At 24.5% G+C, this 21,886-nt stretch overlaps 1 protein-coding gene across 1 annotated transcript in view; it reads right to left on the reverse strand.

Annotated features, from left to right (window-relative positions):
• Positions 1-21,886, reverse strand: part of LOC129609427 (solute carrier organic anion transporter family member 4A1) — a 67,701-nt gene that overhangs the window by 6,579 nt on the left and 39,236 nt on the right. Inside the window, exons 4-5 of the mRNA XM_055521332.1 lie at positions 20,008-20,179; positions 6,494-6,596 (exon numbers count right to left, since the gene is read on the reverse strand). Coding sequence (XP_055377307.1) covers positions 6,494-6,596; positions 20,008-20,179 — 275 coding nt within the window. The remainder of the gene's footprint in view (positions 1-6,493; positions 6,597-20,007; positions 20,180-21,886) is intronic.

Here is a 21,886-nt window from a genome sequence, read left to right on the forward strand (position 1 = left end):
GATGACTTGAGAGTATAGGTACAATACGAAAACGAAGCTATCTAAATTACCGTGAAAAGCAACATAAAATTGTTAGACTAAATTGTTACACGTGCTTGTTAAACTAAGTAAAGAATTTATGAATTTTCAGGTTCATATTTTACATTTCAAATTCAATGACTATACTTTTACAACAAAGATTCGGTATCAAAATAAGATAGAATTAAATAAGTTTCTATAATTAAATTAATTCCCATAATTAGAAAAGTATTATATTAATTTCAATTTTATATTCTTGCATTCTATGATTTTAAAACAATTTCATGAATTTTATATACATATGTGTCCACACGCTATATATGCAAATTTTGAATGCGAAAGGATCAAACCAATCACAATATCTTCAATTTCTTATTTCATTAAAAAGGAAGGGTATATAAGGGAAAGCAAATAATTTGTTTATATATTTATGGTTTGTGATTGTTTTTTATTCTTTTGATTAGTTGTTATATTTACTATTATTTGGAATATATACAAGCGTATATTATACAGCATAGTATATTCGCAAAGGAGTGTTAAAAAGATGACACCTTTTGCTTCTGTTGTTGATGTGATACTTGTATAATACAACACAACAAAATACCCAAAGGAAAAATATATAGATGATGAAGCATGTACTTGTTTACATCATTACGTGCACATACATATTATATTGAGTATATACAAAAGGTTATGACTATAAAGAGGGTTACCTTTCATGGTTTATTTTCATAAGTTTTAATACTGAATATTAACTACCGTTTTGTGCTATAATGATGGCTATGATGATGATGATGAAAAACAATATTTTCTAACATTAAGATTATTTTATTTTTTTAATATTTCAGGTACTTGGCGGTCTTGAGAACTTGAAGTAGAATTAAAACCATAGAAAATAACTAAAAAGATGAAGAAACAATAAAAAAGAAACAAAGTTTTAAAAATACAAACTTACAATACAAATGCTTATATATTCTCTTAAAAAAATACGTATACATACATACAGTAGAAGTAAAGTTAAAAAAAATTATTATGGGTACGGAATATAATACCCAAGGGTATGATAAATGCTGTTATAATGATAAGTAATCGCTCTTATTCTTGTATCTTTACTATACAATACGCAATACAAGATTTAGAAGACGTTCTCTCTATCTCTGGTTACCATTGCTATGGGTATATAATGTAAGATCACATTCCTGATGAAATTATTTGTTTTATTTAAGAAAAATCATAATATTTTTATGAAAGACATAATCTAAACGATTGTTATCTCTTATATTGTACAAACGTATCCAAACATACATATTATATAATAGAGTGATGAAAATCTGGCCGAATACCGGAATTACTTGCCATGAATATGAATATTATATTGTATAAGAAAGGTACTATAAAATCAAAATATAAGTATATACTTATAAATTTATAATTATGATAAATAATGTTATAATATTTTGTTCTTATATTTCATATTTTAAGGTGAAAAGGTAATTTTAGAAGATGAAAATGGAAAATTAGGTGAAATTGTTACTTAGCATCAATAAATAAAATTTATGACGGGGTTATATACTGATATTCATTCCATAACATCAGTTCCACAATAATGTTTTCAATTATGATGCATATCAGATTTGATTTTTAGCGAAAACAAAAATATATATTTTAATTAATATTTACTTTTATGCAAGTACTTATTATTTTTGCATTACATTAATGTAGTATATTGTAGAATAAATAAATACATAAATAAATTTTTGCCTGAAAGTTTGTACGTTACTCGATTTATTTTTAGTATTGAAGACTTTACTCTTAATTTCATACTCTTTTTTCTAAATTTCTCCGGAGAGAGGAAGCTCCGTATTTAAATAGGAATGAAATGTAATGTTTAAAGCTAAAATAATAGGATAACCAATATGAATTTGCTAGAGTTGATATTTGTTCTTCTTAGTAATTTTAACGAATTTGTCTAAGCCAGATTCATTATTTTAGAAATTGATACGAAAATATTCGATTTTCTTAACGTTTCATCTGTGAAAGCTAAAATATGATTGTTCTTCCCTGTTCTTCAATATATTATCTGTTCCAATTTTCTTCCCTATTTCAACAATATATAGACATAACATAAAAATAGTTTTAGTTATGCATTGCAATTGAGGTTCTTATAATAGAATTTTTTCTTGAAATTGTTATAAAATTATCAAATTTTAAAATAATATTTGGAACTACTTTTCTTTGATTGTGTTACGCTTACGTTTTATTTCTTTTATTTACAGGAAAGAACTGGCTAGTGCTAAGATGTTGAATATATCGGGTTTTGACATCGGTTACACTGGTTTCTTTAATACATACATATGTATTTGAAATATTAGTTCCGAATTTTTATAATTTACAAAACAATATTTTATTTCGTTTGAAACCAAATTTCTTCCTATTTATTCTTCTGGTGTATTATTTTGAATCAAATTTTGAAAAATTCCAATATTCAATTAGTTTATTTAGGAGCTTTGAAGTTTTTTAAAAGTAAGGATGCAGCCGTAATTATTTTTTATACAATCATAATGCCTTAGTTAAAATTAATTAGTAATTTGAAATTAAATTTAGATTGAAATAGAAAATTAAAAATATTTTGTCAAAAATTTATCAAAATTTAAATTTTTTGTCAAAATATTTGAAAAGAACAACTAAAATTTTCTACAAAAAAAAAAATCTAGTACTCAAAAAAATTTTTTTTTCGAAACTTTTCCTGGTAAAAAAAATTGATAGTTTTTAATTTTCCCCGTTTGTGTAAAAAATGGTACCCTATATGGTTTGGGATTTTTAAATGCATTTTACTCGGAATGGGTACGATTTAAAAATTAAAAAAAAAATATTTTCGGAAACTAGAGATCATTTGGCATCTGAGAATATTGAAATTAACGGCCAGGAATGAATGTTAAAAATTTCTCCATACAAATTTTGACATTTCAAAAAAATTATTTAGAAAGCAAAAATTGTTTTAAGTAAGAAAATGAATTTTATTTTTTATTTCAGGCTGGATAACAAAACAATTAAATCAGAGAATTAAACAAATTGCTGATGAAGTTATGAAATAATGGAATACAAAATTTTAAAAAATGCAGCCTGTTATTGTAGAATTTTAAAGCAAGAATTTAAGATAGCGTTAAATTTTGCGTTAATTCTGAACAATTGATTTGATTAAAATGTTGAACTATCTATGTATTTAGCATCATATTAAATTTAGAAAATTATTTCACGAAACCATCGTTATTTATCTAGGTATATCAAAAGCTTTATTTATAAGAACTAGATTTTATTTTAAAAAACGGAAATGTGCTGTTTTACAAACCAAAGATTTAATCGATTAGTTTTTTACTTTTCTTTTTCACAATTTTAAGAAAATTTTTTAACAAATTATTAATGCGCTTCAACATTTCAATAATAATTTCAATAGAAGGAAAGTAAAACTTTCCTAATTTCTTAAAAAGAAAATTATTTTTCTCGCTTTATTTTAATTTTGACAATATTATACCAGTTGCATAGAGCAAAACAAGAAAGATCTTAACTCTATTAATTTAGACAAATTTATCAAAAATTTTCAAATTTTCATCTTAAAAATTTCTCCCCAAAAATTTCTTTTTTTACATTAGGTAATGATTATTAAGTCGTTTCTAGGGCAAAAAATATATAAAATTAAATAACAAAAGAAACAACTTGATAAATATCCTTTTGTATATACTTTTACACTTTCTAAAAAATGAAACATTAACTTTATTTTATTTGATTGGAATGCCAATAAGTAAATATAGGTAGGTTGAATGTTTGGATTAGGGTGATAGAGTTGGATAATAATGTGTTGTACGCAAAAATTTTGAAATATAAGGAGGAAAAACACGTGCAAAGTGTATTTATATAAAAGGAAAATATTATCTTAGACTTTGTATTGTATTTGAACGTGTTAAACATATGTTATAAAAATGTTGACAAGAAAATAATATTAATTTTTTTGATATTGTTTCCTATTTAATACTAGTACAATGTGTTCCGGTTCTATAGTACTTTATCCCGGTAAACATAGGCCGTCTAGCAAAATGCAGATCTAACGTTAACCAGACTTTTTAGCAATACATTTTTAATTACTGAACAAGTAAATTTAATATTATTTGAATTTTGGTTGACACTCATAGACTCTATAAAATATTTTCAGTAACTAATTTAAAATATAGGGTCAAATTCATTTTACAATAGTTACAATTTATAAAACTGTAAGTATAATAATTAGATTTTGTGGGAAATTTCTGATTTTTATCGAAGTCCTTGTATATAATAAGAAAGTCAACTATCAGAGCTTGAAAAATTGAAGAATTTGAGCTGAAATATGTAATATTTATTCGCAATATACTCATTATAAATAAAGAATGTCTAAGGAGAAAGTCTTGTAATTTTTATTCAGACAAATTTTCTATGAAATTTATTGTAACTTTCCAAATAAAATTCAGTATTTTAATGCAAAAGAAAACTAACCTTACCATTTTCATTAAAATTAACAGGAAAATTAAAGTTTTTATTTATTTTTTAAGAATAAAATGTTTACAATAATTTATTCCAACTTCCAATACGGCACAATGAATAGAATATTATACATAAAAGATTTGGCCAATTCTACACGCTGGCAATGAGAATTAAAACCGAATGCATTTAACCTAAATGGAAACACACAGTTTATTTAATATTTAAACTCTAAGTAAAAATGAGTTTAACACGTATAATATGTTGAAATATTTACCATTCTACATATTAAATATGAGCATATACATATGTATACATGCATAAGAGTATTATACATTCTTCAAGGATATTTGTGTAAAGCAAAAGAAAAATACATATGAAAGAAAAACATTAATAAAATTTAAATTGATTTCCTTATTACTTTCTTCGTGGGAAGTCATTTTTCTTCCAATTTTTCAATATATTTATTAATATTTTCAATGTTATACGTCTTTAAAATATATCTAGTAGAAGTTCCCCATTGCCATGTTTAGTAATAATCAAGTATGTACGTCTATCGGGTACCCAATATGTAATTGCATTCCATTTGATTTCTTGAAGTCATGGTAATATTTAAGATTGAATTTTACTTTTTGATTTTTTTTTAATGAAAAGATTTAGCTTGAAAAAGATAATTGTTGGTTATTGTCATAGCATCTGAAAGATTTGTATAAGAATTACAAGAAAATAAAAGCAAAAATTCAAAATAATATTGGTTTATGGTTGTTGATTCTTATATGTGAGGACGTATAGTTAATTTGTAAGATGTCAAACGCAAAATATTAATATGTAATTTAATAATATAGTTAATGTACTTAGAAACTAAAAGATTTCTTAAAGTACTTGAAGTACTTATTGAATTCGGGAAGGGAATAATCCGTAATTGGATTTATTAGTTAAATAAAGTTTTTTGTTAAAAAAAAAAACAATTGGAAATGCGTGGGAAGGGAGAATGTTTCTCAGGCAATCACGGTTTTCTTGGAAAGAAATTGAACACAAATAAAATCAAGCTTGAAAATAGAATTTAAAATAATTTCATACCTTTTTATTTCAATCAATTTTTAGTAAAAAAAAAAAAGAGGAAATTAGAAGGTTTAAATACTTAATAAAACTTTTACGCGACAAAGTCAAATTGAACGAATAATTTAAGAAATATAAGCATTGCAGAGAATATGAAAAAATTACATATCCAAGTACAAAAGATTCAATTATTTTCATATTTCACATTATACCCCAAATTTACTCTGTCTTTGCTGATTATAGATCGATATAAATTACAAAGTGGAGCAAAACTGCCGAGAATAAAATTACTGATTCCGAATTGGTTTCATTTTGAAATTCATTCCCATTTTTTTTTGAAAAAATTTAAGATCCTCTTTGATGGTGATTTTGGTAGGGAATAGCCTTAATTTCATGATTCTAAAATTGTCTGAGTTATACTAAATTTCACTGCACTCCAGATTTAATTACAAAATATTTAAATATTGCAATTTTTCAATTTTTCTGCTAAGTCAACTTTAGGTAATTTTCCCTTATTCTCACTTGATACTTGATATATTCGCAAAACACGTGAACTGAAATCTTCCAAAAAAAAACGTGAAATTTCCAAAACACTAAAACTTTAAGTAAAAAAAAATTAACTTTAATATAAGCATACATACATATATGAAAATTATAAAATATTTCTCATAAGCCTATCTGTATGGTGTCCTTGTAAAATATTAAGTTTTAAAATTTCATTTAATATTTTTATAACAAATAAATCTTATTATTTTTTGGCTCTTTTTAAAATTTATTGCATCTATGTATTAACTACTAACACAATATGACACGAGTAGTATTCATAAAATTCTTTTAATATCATCCTACAAATATATTTAAATATTTTTATATATACTTAATGAAAATATTTTTTTATTATACTTACAGTTTTGAATCTACAGTCATAAAATCAGTATAAATTAATAGTAACTGCCCTCCAACTACATAACCAACAGCTGGTCCAATTATTGCCATTGTATAATAAATTCCTGTAATATATAAGGGAAAGCCAAAAAAAAAATTGAGCAAACATCATTTTAATTATTATTATTATTTATTTATTATAATTATTATTATTGAGTAGTCTTCTATACATACTCGTTATGTATATTTCAGTATAACACATGCATAAATGTACAGGAGTAATAAACCCGGTACATTTATGTAAATTATTCTAATATTCACAAATACTTAAAATAATATAAGTGAAAAATATAAGAAAAATTAAAAATTTAATTTTCATTAAAGGATTAAAGAGTTCCATTTTATTGTTTTTGTTATTTAATGTATATATACACAAGAGTTATTAAGTAAAAGAGTACTTTATTCCACTTTTGAAAAAGTACTCCTTGTTAATTGCAATTTTATATAACAAAAGGACTATACATACATTATATTAAAGTTAAATGCAAAATATGTTTTTTCTTCTCCTCAATAAAAATAAGTTTTAATATGATTTTATAATAGCTTAGCTAATATAGACCGCCAAAAAATTTTATAAAGTTAATATTAAGTACATACATATATTTTAATTAATATTTGAGTATGTGAACGAAAAGGGTTGAAAATAAACACGTTGTATGGTTGAAAATGGAAGTGATCTTATTTAATATTACTTTAATTGAGATAGCCATAACGTTGTGGACCCCTTATATTTAAATACACATGCATTATACTTGTAGTGTAATACTACCTACATTTGATATGGAATTTTATTAATCTGAAACTAAACAGAAATATATACAGAAAATTATAGGTTTATCATATGTTTAATTATTTTTATAATAATTACATATTAACATAATTATTATTGAGTAAGTTATATGTATATGATATCAATACCACAACCTAAGTATACAAATAACTATAAAATATTGTAGATATGATTAAGAGTTTAAGATGCTGTAGGTTCCGTCCGATCCGATTTATATGTGAAATACGAGGATCAAAATAATGTAAATGTGCTATACAATAATATAGGCTTATGGCTCAATTCGAAATGACCATCAAATGTTTGTTATTATTAATATATGAATTTAATTTCGATTCTGACTTTCATTTCCATTGCAATTTCCGAATATATTTATGTAAAGTAATATATTTAGTAAATACTCCAAAGTAATTAAAAATCCCTGAAATTGTGATTTTCAAAATTCGGTAGGGAGAAAAATCAAAATACTTCCTAGTGTTGAACTTAAGAATTATTAAAAAACACGCATTTATAAAAGATAAAATATTGCGTAATTTTTGATGAAGAAATGGAGGAAATCCATATTTTTCAGAATAAATTTAATTTTAATAATCTTGTCATTTTAAGAATGACTATTCCGATACCGATACTAAGAGTCGAAAAGAGAATGATAATTTTATTCTATTTTGCTAGTATGAAATTTAAAATTTTTATTTTAGATTAAATAGAAATTGTTTTCTTATTTTAATATTTCCCGTCTGTTATATTTCATTATGCTTATATATATATACAAAATTTAACCTAGTTTACATTTGGGAAAAGATACCTCAAGGGTCCATTAGAATACTACACAAAAGTTACTACATTTATCCCATTTAATATATCCTAGTTTTACTTATCACATATAATTAAAAAAATTAAATATTAATTGGATTCAAAGTAGATTAAATATGAAGTGATTCTTTATTATTAATTCAATGGTTTGGTGTAAATGAAGACACCCCAAAGCTATTAACTTTTGGATGTTCATCTCATTTATATGTTTTGCTTTTTTCTTTTTCAAAACTTTGTCCTAAATCAGTTCAAATTTATCTTTTAATACTTGCATAATAAAAATAATAATTTTTCATGTTTTTCTATTTTAGCTTTGGTTGACTTCTGAATTCAGTTCAAATCTTTTTTGCTAAATGCATTTAAATACCCTTTTACATGGCATACAAGTATGTGAGCATTATGTTATTATTTTACAATATAAAAATGTCTAGGATCACAAGAAGGACATATTCTTTACTTCCTTTTTGTTTCTTGTTTTTTCTTTTTTTTTGCTTTTTCATTTAATGCCTGAACACTTGTTCTCCTTTTTTTCTTTTATAGCTTATTCATTCACAATGTATAAATTTTTTATTCATTCCTTACTTCAATTTTTTTAACATTTTCAATATTTTATTATCCTTTTTCTCGTTTCTGATTTGAATTGATGTACTGTAAAACTACATCGATAACTTGAAATTTAAACAGAAAAAGAAAAAAACAATTTTCTTTAAAATATAACTTTAAAGAGTTTTTACCCCTATATTCACTTTTAAACCGAAAAGATTAAATAAAAGAAAAATAACAAGTATCAAAGTGTTGTACAAGTTAAAGTTGTTTATTCATATTCATATTAAGGTATCTTCATAGAGGAAGAAGAGCGGGTGATCCGATTTTTGAAAACGAATGTAAATTTTATGATTTTGAATAGTTTGAAATTTGAATTTAACTACTTATATGGCATTAGGAATAATTAATTACAATTCTTGTAATTTCATTAAATTCTGAATTTTTGAATTAAATGTGTGTCAATTAAATTGAGGTCATTATTATAACTAAAATAATAATCAGGTTTATGGTAAAATTATACTCTTGTAGCATCCGTACGACTAGCGTTATATACGCTAATCTTTTCTTATAAAAGCAATGTGTTTTTTTGCTCTCTCTCATTATTAGTGCAACAATTATGTAGCAATTCTGAATTTTGAAATTTTTTATTCCGAATTCGAATTTTGTGAGATATTTAACTTTCACTATATTATTGCCATTATTATCGTCGGCCAAAATAGACCTAAATCAATTTATTTTAAATGTTTCTGTAAACCAATTTTACGCTAGTATTTTAAGACCAATATGTCCACTAACATTTCGTCTTTCAAATTATATGTACTCAAAGAAATATTTCTTTACAGAGTTACTCTGTACTTATTCCTATATTAACTATATATAATATTTAAACAAGTGTTTTACTGGAGTTTATTATCACGAATGTGTTTCTATATATGCATTACAGTATTTTACACCATAAAAATCAATTTTGTCTCTTTAACATACCCATTTATCATGAACATTTAGGTGTATACAACATAATCTAAAAAGAATTCCTCTATTATTTGTATGTACCTAGTATACATGAGTATTCCTATTGAGACTTTAAGTAGGTTTATTTATTCCTGCAAGGCTTATATTTATTATATAAAATAAAGGATACCATAATATCACTATTGAAACCCCATGTACATCTTGTTTAAATATCAACATATTATATGTATACATAATATGTGTGCAAAACAACCGCTATCTCACATCATCTCATTCTTTTTCAATTATACAATTTGTTAAGCGGTTTAATGCAAGTAGAAAAAAAATCTGTAAATTCTATTTTTAAAAGTTACCACATATACAGGATAATAATAAATCTACCAGAATAGTAAAAGTTTCATAAAATGAAGAGAAACTTCATTGCAATGGTATGGATACCTCCACAAAATAATGTACATATAGAAGAATTGAAAAGATTCTCGTATTTCTTTTTAAATACATTCAATTGGGTTCTATTCTACCACATATTTTAAGTTTAACAATTTAAAAAACAATAAAAGTGATTTTTTTATTCTATATAATGTTGTATTGTAGGTATTTACTGCGAATAAGAAAAATTTTGTTCAATACATACGCACACTGCGGCTAATTAAATTAAAACCTAAAAAAATTTACAAACAAAATTTGATATAGACGAGTTATAGTAAAGAGTTCAGAGGAGTCATTTTTGAAAACTAGTCAGTTTTTAGCTATTCATTTTGAATTTGAAAATTTCTACGTCAGTTTGAGTTTTTGCAAGTCATATAAATTTGTTTTACAGGAACTTGAGCTAAAACTATTAGATAGTTACAGGCCATTGAGCTAAAATCTAACAAATTGCAGACATTTAATACATTCAGGGGCCATTCTAATACATTGAAGAAAATTTATTGATAAATAAAATGGCAAATTCGATTATTACTTCTCTGGCAAATTCAATTATTATTTCTGAGAAATTATAGTATCTTATGGGAATCGAGACGTAACCTCGCTTTCCAAGCCCAACTAACTCACGTGAATCTCATTACGAATTTTTGCGGTTTTAATCTAATTCACTACATTATGTTGCTTCAATAGAAGTGAATATGTTTTAAGGGAGAATAATGTGCTTAATACACTGCAATATATGAAAATGAAAGATAATGTATAGAAGAGAAGATATACAATGAAGTAAGTGGTATTTTCGTTATACTTTAATTCAAATCTAAAGATTTATTTTTCGAAATTTTCGATTTATATTATTGAGAAACTATAAATGAGAAACTTCTTTGTAAAAGGCTTTCTATGTAAAGTTAGGTATCTATAAAAACCCATAACTACCTACTCCTATGCACATTTGAAAAATATTTCAATGAATTTGAATAATAAACAAAAAAAGCGCGCGAAAAGTAAAAGCAATATAATAAATTGTTTCAAATGACTTTTTAACCACCTGTGACACTATGCTATTACGAAAATTGTTAATAAATTTTGAAATAAAAAGAAAACCTAAAAAGAATCATTCTTTTAAAGATCTCCTGTTTAAAGATATCCTTTTAAAAAATATTTTTATTTTATACAATTTGTACAGGTCTGTAGAGTGTATAAAAGATTGTATTATACTAAAATTTCATTTGGTAATACAAAAATACATATACATACATATATTTATGAATTAATAAAGAATTTTTAATATACATAGGGAGACATATTCGCGTTTGCCCACAATTATTTTTTTTGTTTTTGAAATTGAAATAAGTATTGAAAGACACTGTATTTACAACATCCTGAATTTTTAAAAGGATTCGTTTCTTTAAACAGCTGCATACATATGTATATTAAATTTATAAGCAATTCACATTCTGATTGTAAACTAATCGAAAAAGTATTTTATGATGTCCATTTTATTGATATCTTTTAAAATTTACAAAACAAGAAACTTTCATAACGTAATCTTTTAATTTGTAGAAGTGAAAGTTGGAGGAGTCATTGTAAGAGAAAACAAACATTAACCTAGGAAATAAAATTTCTCAAGTATAATGCAAGTACATCTGTATGTACATATTTACGAATATAATATAGTTTCATAATTAGCTGTAAAATTGAAAGACAATGTTACTGCTAATTATGAAATCTGGAGAAAAGGGGCTCATTCACCGTATGGTTTTCATATCCTATACTCAGGTATTAACTATATATACCTAACTACTTAACCTACGAAATCTTAGTAGTATTAAAATGAATGACCTAACTAATTTTTGTAGATATATTTATATCTACATAATCTTAATTCTTCAAATTACCCAGTTGTATATGCTTTGTACGGTTTTTATGCATGCATTGTTAAAAGATTGTTATTATTCTTGGTTTATTATTCGCCTTCATCTTGATTTGAATGGTTTATGCGAATTTTTGTTGTAACATTGCTAAGTACCTAAGTACAGGCATTCCCATCTCAATCTCTTTCCATTTTCAAATTAAATCAAAAGTTGCTTGGTCAGCATTGGTGTTTATCACAAAATACGCCGTATGATTTGTTAGTCATCAATATATGTACATATGTATGTATTTAAAAATAAATGGTTTACAAGACTAAAATGAAATTAAATAGAATATTCTTTCTTAAAAATGTTAGAAAAATATGAATTCCCACCAAAAATTGTACAAATTTTTTAAAATCACCATTCGGCGAAAATTTGTTTTTTTTTATCAAATCCATTTTAAATAAACTGCTTGCGCATCACACCGTTTTAGCTTCATCAACCGTTCAACAATTTTAAAATTTTATAATTCATTCAAAATCTATTATAATCTACAAAAATATTCAGCTTCAATAATTTTGTTTAATCCATGGAACTATTTGAATTTTTTCATCTATAAATTTCATAATTTTAGCACCGAATTTTCATTTCGCAGGAAAAAAATTTAATTTTCGTATTAAAATAAATTTCTTTCTGATTAACAAATTTTTCAAAATGTCAAAATTTATATGGTGTGACTTTCAAAATTTGATCCTAGCGGTAAATATTATCAATTTCAAATGCCAAATGATTTCTAGTTTCCGAAAATATTTTCTTTTAATTTTTAAAATGCACCCAAACGGAGAAAAATGAATTTAAAAATCCCAAACCATATAGGGTACCTTTTTTTACACAAATGGGAAAAATTAAAAACTATCAATTTTTTTTACCAAGAAAAGTTTCGAAAAAAAATTTTTGAGTACTAGATGGTTTTTTTTTTTAGTACAAAATTTTAATTTCATATTTTGTAAAATAAAATCTTTCAAAATTCATTTAAAATATTCACAAATATTTCAAATTTTTTAAAAGCCAAATTACAAATTCGATATACATATGTTGATTACCAAAGTATGTAAAAGGCTTAAAATGCGTGTGTTCCTGTTAACGACAAAGCCTAAGATGAGCATAGTTAGTAGTTGGTAAATGGAACGCAAACTTATGTTTCTTAGGTGAAAACTGACACCTCAGCTGAATATTTAGGATTTGATATTTATTGTCTAAATCAAAATTCAATCCCTCTACCGGAAAATATGTTAAAAAACAATTCTGTCATGAACTGTGACAGTGTTATTGACGTTTTTGTTTCCAAAGGGAAAGCAGCTTAATTTAATAGAAACCATTTACGGTACTTTATAAATTCTAAATTAAATATTCCGGATTATTTTATAATAATTTGTAATTTCTAAAAGTAGTGAAGTGTAAAATTTCTGAAAACTAAATTTTAATGATCTTGTGATGTAATTTTAAAAAGTGCTAAACATAATTTATGCATTTTAATAAGAGCTTGGTTTGTGTAAATTGGCGCAAAACATTACATTGAATATGTGTAGTATTTATAGGAAGGATTAATGAATATAAATATTTTTCAACTAATTAAAGGTACTTAACATAATTTTTTTCACAATATTTAGTTTGAAATTGATTGATTTTACAGGATATAAAATTTATTTCAACCCTCTTATTTTAATTGAATTGCCAAACATTTTATATTCTAAAAAAAAATTCTGCCTAATAGTGTCCATTTTATGCTATTATAACACTTAAATTTAAATAATTTAATCATAAATTGTTAAAATATATCATTTATATACTGACAATAATGATATTTATAATAATTTCCCGTATATGAATACAATATATGTATGCAGCTATACTTGCATATTGAAAATTACACATAAACTAAAAATGGAATAAGAAAAAACTGATCCTTTATTACATCCTAACTCCTGTGGTGGCAGTATAAATCCTAGGATTTATTGCATATTTTCTATATCTGCACCAATTCGCATACCATACATGTATGTACACATATACATACAGTACAAGGCAAATATAACAGTTTTATTTTAATGTTACAGTTTATATATCTTAAATAATAATTATTCATACATATATGTATTTATACAAAATTTCTCACACTTAAACAAACAAAGGAACAAAATAAGAAGAAAAAGCAAAAAAAAATATTACAATAATTGAACCCTTTTAGTTTTGTTTTTACTTATTCCTTTTTGGAATTCATCATAAATAATTTCCATATGTATAGGTACAACTTTTCCCCTTCGTTTCGTCCTTTACAACTTTTTTTTTTTTTATAAAAACTTTCAAAACAAATTAACATTATGTGTATATAAATTGTACAAAGGGTATAAAAATAATTTACTGCACATACATTCATACATGAGTGTATATACATATATAAAAAAAATTGCAAAATGCAAGGCTTTACGTATAGGAACGTTTCTATATTTTTTGCGTTACGAACAAATTTTTTTTTCCCCTATGTACCTTTGACTTTTCAATTGTGTAATATTTTATGGCAATTAAAAAACAATAAAAATTTTTTAATGCAAAATAAAAAAAAAATCGCTAAAAATATAAATAAAAAGGAAGAACAAGGATAAAAACGCAAAGTTCAAACAAGTTTCATGGTCATTGATTCAATTTTCCCGGTGTGTGCACTTTTTACAAACATTTATAGAAATTTCATATGGGGTAAAAAAAAAAAAAACAGTTAAATTTTTTTTTACAATTTTATTCTTGCCTTTTTTTTGCTCTTTTTTTTTGATTTTCTTTTTGTTTTTTTTTTTTTTAGAGTACTCAGCGTGAAAATTTAATTCAATTTTAATATTTAATCAAGTTACAATTTACTGTGCTACTTATTCATGTATGTATGTAGGTACATAATATACATATGAATGCAAGTTGGTAGAAGGTAATCTTTAATGCACATAATGTAGGTATACGCATATGGATGAGTTTAATTTGTGTTGTGTTTTTGTTATTTTTGAATTATATACCTTATATGTTAAGTAATGATGAAACAATTTAGTAAAAATTTCGTAAATGTTTTCGGAAATATTTAGAGGAATAAAGTTCGTCAAGTACTTTACCCTCTAGAACATAATAATTGATTAATACTTAAAAATGTTAATGAGGATATTTTGCTTTACAGTTTTTATAGTCGATCATTACATACATGTATGGGTATACCAAATAGGGTTAATGTTGGAAAATTCTTAAAATTAGATATACACACTAATTGATAAAAACAAACAGCACGCAATAATTTTGTTTTTGGAATAAAATAGCTATGCAGTTGATTTTGTTAATTTTTTTTTTGACCAATTGAGTATTAAGGTGCGATACGAGAAAACTGAAATTATATGCATAACAGGCGGTTCCTGCCGAATAAAACAAAAATAAGCAAAAAATTATTGGGGTAGCTCAGATATTTTTGCGATTCGGCTTTTTTTTTTTTTGGGTTAGTGAGCATACCTATGATTGACTTTTGTATACGGATTTTAGGTATGTTTAAAATGTTATGAAAATTCGCTTGTCAGTAGGGTTGTTTTATTTTAAAAGGTTTTTGATTAACATGTAAAAAATTTAGCATTTTTCTTGAAAGTTGAAAAGTTCCCGCATAAAACTAGAACAAAATTTGAAACTTTTATTAATAATTTTCTTTGAAAGGCGAAAATTCGAAATTCTTTTACGAAAATGTTAAAAACGACGCACTTTCTCAAGGGTTATTTTTAGCAATTCCAGTAATTATTTTGAGTTGAGATTTAATTTTTAGTTTAAGAGTGAAATTCTGATAATTCATGTTGCTAAATACTTGTACATTTCACCATGTTAATCTATATATTGGATTGAATTGATTAATTTAAAAATGAATAGAAAAATATTAAATTTCAGATTATTAGAATAAAAATCTTGAATTCTTCTTGAACAAATTAAACGCAGTTGAAATCCGTATTGTACACTGGAAAAACAATCAACTATTAAAAAACCTAAAACTATTCCCATATATTCAATGAAAATCAATAAATGCATAAATCAATACAGAGAGTGGAAATTGAAAAAAATTAAATATTTTTCAATTATTTTGACTTTATCAAATAAGGATTTTTTTCTTTGTTCGTTATTTTCAAAACCAATAAGACAATATCATGTTAAATTGAGCCCTAAAGTTATTAAGTTACACTAAAATATTTAAGAGATAAAGAGAAACTATAAAATATGAAAACTAAAAAGTTCTTGAGGATAAAAAACCAAAAAAAAAAAAATTTTTTTTTTGCAAACTTGTTTTATTTTTTTTTGTTGTACTCTAGAAAAGATATAAATCCTTAAAAGATATCTTAAAAAAAATATGAAGGATACAATCCAATCCAAATAATGTAAGAAGACAATATGAAAACTGAACCGTATATTTGTAAATTGTATACCTACTTTAAAAATTTGTGTGCTATAAGAAAAACTTTTCATTTGAAGGGAGGATTTACTAATATAGAGACAGTGTCAGTCATATATGTACAATATAAGTGAGTGGTCTGAAAGGAATGAGAGACAATAAGGCGCCAACTACAATATATTATATTACATATTCCAAATCATGAAAATTATAAATCCTTGATCAAATTAAAGATACATGTGCCATTTAATAACCGTGTTCTTATTTTTATATATACGAGTAATTCCGCTATGTAGCTTTTTATAAAAAGGATCAATCTTTGATAAACACACCATATACCATTACAAAAAATAATTTAATGAATATAAACTACACATCCTTCATATATAATATGTGTAAATATAATATACGTTACATACATAGATATGTATATGCATTATACATAATGTATAAATGCTTGAATATTCGTTTTATTTTCATATTTATTTCAATAAAAAATTAATGTTCAAGTCAATTTATCCTAAATAGAAAACATCTTATATATTATTATATCAACCCACCCAACCTCTGTACCAGTTACCAATATACATACATATATAAAGTTCAAGTTTTAAAGTGCGGCGGGTGAATAATTTTTTTGTTTATAACAAAATGGCAAAAAAAAAACAGAAATGAACAGTAAATAATAAACTGTTGCCGTCGAATGATTTACGAGTATCGAGTACTAAAATGTATCGAGAATCGCGACATAATACAAACAAACAATCAAATGAAATGAAATGAAATGAAAAAATATATACATATATATTTATGTATAAAAAGTAATTTAGTTAAATTCATTCAATGCTTGTTTAATGTTTTCTAACCATTGTGTAATATTTAGTTTAAATTCGAAATTGAAATAAAAGACGCGCGCGAATAAATTGAGTAAATTGTTTTTTTTGCTTTGGAATGAGAAAAGTTATAACAAAAAAAAATAACACATGCATAAATGTAAGTGACTACACTTTTACTACTATTATGTGTAGTATAGAAATTTTGAATGGGTGGAATGAAAATGCTGAATTGTCGAAAATGAAAGTGTTATTAATCGCATTGCTGCTTTAACAAGTTCCTCCATCAAATTTTAAATCTTCAATGTTCGATTTATTTTGTGCCTGGGTATTAAAACCTTGTTCATAACGACCCTATATTAATGATTATAAGACATTCCAAGTTGTACGACCATTACCAAATCGGATAAAATTATTTGTTTCAGTAACTTATTAGGCATGTTGCTTTAAACTAAAAATTCTCCTTTCAGAATTGATGTTATTTAATGTGAGTTTTGTTCTTAAAATAATATTAAATGGTTAACTTAAAATTTTAAAATGGACTGCCTATATAACAATGGTTAATTATTTTGCATTTGATTAAATGAAATGAACTTAACAAGTTCAATAAATTTAAACTTAGAAAAAGTAATGTGTCACTTTATAAAAACTTTTGATAGCACTTTTGGAAAGTAGTTCAAATAATTTAGTTAATAAATAGTAAGATTATGTAAAAACTAACCTAAAAATTTAGCGGTTTGAGATTTTATTTTCATTATAATAAAATAAGGCCAAATATATAATGGCTTTGTGTCAGAATAAATGTGTGTCAAACAAATATTTCTCTCTATATACTTTTACGCTTAGTTAGGCTTGAAGTTTAGATTATTTAGTATGCAATTAAATTGGGAGTAATTTAGAGTGTCATACGTTCACTCTATCCTATTCAATTCATAGTACTTATTACGTTTTATTATTTTTTTTCAGAAAAATAAAATAACTGCTTTAAAACATTAAAAATATTGAAAAAATAAAAAATAAAAAGTAAATAAAATTGAAAAATATAATATTATAAAAGTGGTTCAATATTGTTCTTCTTTTTCCACCCACCCCGTAATTTCAATAAATTAAAAATAAAAAAATAGAGAACAAAAAGTTTAAATTTTGAAAAAAAATAAAACATTAACTGTAAAATAGATACACAGAGAATATGTTTGAAGGAAAAAAAAATTCAAATTAAACCCCAATATACAAATAGGGTGATAAAAGAGCAAAGTGTAAACAAACAAAAACAGGCAAATTAGTGAGAATATTGAAATAGATTTAAAGTGTCATAATATTCTCTATATACTGTTAAAATTGTAATTGAACATTCTACTGTGGTATAATGAGGGGGAGAATTTCACCTTCTTTCTATCCACCATCAGAATTTTTAAGACTTAAGTAAAGTAAACGTAAACAATAGAAGAGAATAGAAGAGAGAAAACACAACACAAGGAAGAGATGAAAAGATTCAAGTTTTCTTATTCTTAGGCAAATTAAATGCATTAATTTCCCATTTCTTATTTTATATATTCATTTCTTTTTAAATTTTCCAATTTTTTTTTTATATTATATAAGTGTATATCTAAATTTTTTTTGTTGAAAAATGTAAACATTAATAAAGGTATTTTTTATATTTATGCTATATATAGATCCCAGATTATCCGCATCAAATTATCGCACTCAAAAAATAAATTTTAAATATTTAGAACTCATTTAAGGATAAAGATGTACCTTGTGGAAAGAAAGTAAACAAATAAATAAATTATAACAAGTTTGACCGACTACTATTTTATTTGAAATAAGAATTCTCATCTTGTTCATGGTTATATGATAAATCAAACGTTGTTGAAAGATGTTGTTCGATTTGATTAAAATTTGATGAAAATTCCAATTCTTATCAAACAAGACTAATAAACAAGGTTTAACACATACAATATGCTTTACTTTTAAATTTTAACAAAAGACTTATCATGAAATTAAAGAATTTTTTATAATTCAACTCTAAATATTATTAATGGATCACTAGTATTTTTCTAATGGATCACTAGAATAAAATCCATACTTTTATCACAATTCTCTGTTAACGTCTATCTCAACTCTTAGCGATATTTCTGTCGATTGATAAAGAATGAATAATAAAAGTAAATTTGAGTCCAAAGTAGTGGTTTAGTCGATAATGTTTAATCAATATTTGAATTTTCTGTATTAGACTTGTATTTATTCTTAACTTGGCATGAATTTTATTAGTGGCGATTTATAAAACATTAAAGATTCAGAATTTAAATAAGTTTTCCAATTTCAGTTTTATATTAAAAACCATACCTTCTCTTGATTACATCAGTCCCAATTACAGCCTCTATCGCAGTTCATTTTTGATAGAAAAGAAATTTTCAACTCAAAAAATGCTATATGCATGTACCAAATTTCTGCCAAAAATTAATAAATTATAAAGATGACAAGTCGGAGGCCGCATAAATTCATAGTAAAAAAACAGAATAACAATAAATTTTAGTCCTAATTTAGTTGTTGTAAAATTTTCGTTTAATTTTTTTTTTCATTGTTCCACTTTCTATAATTACTTTTAAAAATTTATTCTTAAAACAAAAATTATTTAACCGAAAATGATTGATGGTGATCCTTTGAAGGATATTTTACTTATTACAAAAAAATCTCTTTTTTTTTCTTTAAAATATAAACTGCAATACGGAAATAAATAGCAAAAAAGAAAAAAGAAAGCTTATATTAAAAAAAAAATTCTCAAGTATTTACCCAAATAAACAGAAGACATTTTCTTTGAAACATTTTCATCTAAATAAGTTACTCCTAGTGTAAATAATGGTGATGCTCCGGCACCATGTAATAATTGAGCAGCGAAAAAGAACCATACATTCCATGTTAAATTTTCTGTACTATGTGATGTTGTCGATAATGATTCACAATTCTGTAATAGAGAAAAATTTTTAATAATTAGGCATTTACTTTAAAAATAATTGATTAAAAAATTTTTGTGGAGATTTCTTTTAAACTAGAAACATTAAAAAAATTATATTTTTATTAAAATAAATTAAAGTTATAAGAATATTTCGACTGAAATTAATTATTGTGAAAATGATGCATAAATTCAAGTCCAATACTCGATGATTCAGAATTTATTTTAAAAAATCTTTAAGACAGTTTCCAATCTTATTTAAAAAAAAGCGATTTAAATGCTCCATTAAAATAATTTTTTATAAAAAATTAGAACCTGAATTTGTAAAAATTTTTCCTGAAACCTGAATTTTGATGTTTGAAAATTGTGCTCCTCAAATACAACAATAACTGAATTTCATTTCTTAAAGCACATATTTTTCAATCTACAGATTCGGCTACGTTAAACGAACAAATCAGGTTTCGTAAACGAGTACAATAACTGAATCGTAGCGAGTACAATAATTGAATCAAACTCTTAAAATTAAATGTTATTTTGATTTCTGAATAGGAGTCAAAAAGAATCTTGTTATGGTTTGTTTTATCATTAACTCAATTGATTAACATTCCAATTGCTTAGTCAGTCAAAAAGACCTGATATATTACTGTAAACAATGGCTACAAAGAAAATTATTAAAAGAGTCCCCACTATACCGTGACAAGTTTTTGTAATTACATCATACAATAAAAAAATTTATAAGTACCATTTTAAGAGTTATCTAAAATAGAAGTCCCATTACAGAGCCAAAATTTTTCTTGATTTATCAATAAAGACCGTGAATCTTTCAAAATAATAAAAATATATTCCAAGAGCGGCTGACGAGGCAATTCTTCATCAGGTCGAAGTGCCTGCCAAAATAATTTTGTAGTTTACTTTTGCTAGGCTTTCTAAACTTCAGGTTTTCGATTGTGAGGCATTTTGTCAGGCATTCTTGGTTTCAAGATTTCAATTCGTTGCCGAAATCTCAATTGTCTTATCAAAATAATTGAATCAGTATATAGAACAACCGTTTTTTTGTAATTTTTTTTTGGAAATTTTTGACATATAGAACAAGCAAATGAAAAATTAACTACTATCTGGAAATTCTTACAACATTTTTAAAAATTTTAAAATTCCTGCAAATTAAAAAAATTTAAATTAACATTGTAAATAATTGAGTTTTTTTTGGCAAAACTAAAAAAAAAAACAAATTTTTCCTTTATCCTTATGTAAAATCCTTATAAAATCTCGTATATTTTCTCTTGTTTTCTTGTTCCACTTTCATGCTAATGCTAACGTTTACTTATATGTTAATAGAGTGTAATAATTAACAATTTTCACATTTGAATCTGAATTTCAATATCCTTACTATTTTATTATATTACCGTTAACGTATATTCTCTTATATTTTATACTGTTATATTGTATAACATTAAGTCAGGTATAAAATTTCATAATTTGATTTGATTATTTATGGCCTTTGGTGTTTTTTTAAGGTAAAATTTCGTTTGTTCTATTTTTTCTCTTTTGTTTTTTTACTTTATTACACGTTTATAATATGCTGAGGGGGAGGGGGGAGAATGGTTGTTGTAAGTAACCATTGTAACAAATATTTATTCATGTAAACACATGTATGTGCATATATATCCAAATATAATAATTTCTTACCGTATTAAATAAAATGATGTTGGGTACCAAGGT

The sequence above is a fragment of the Condylostylus longicornis genome, unplaced genomic scaffold (genome assembly GCF_029603195.1).
Source record: "Condylostylus longicornis isolate FDR11 unplaced genomic scaffold, ASM2960319v2 ptg000039l, whole genome shotgun sequence".
Lineage (NCBI taxonomy): Eukaryota > Metazoa > Arthropoda > Insecta > Diptera > Dolichopodidae > Condylostylus > Condylostylus longicornis.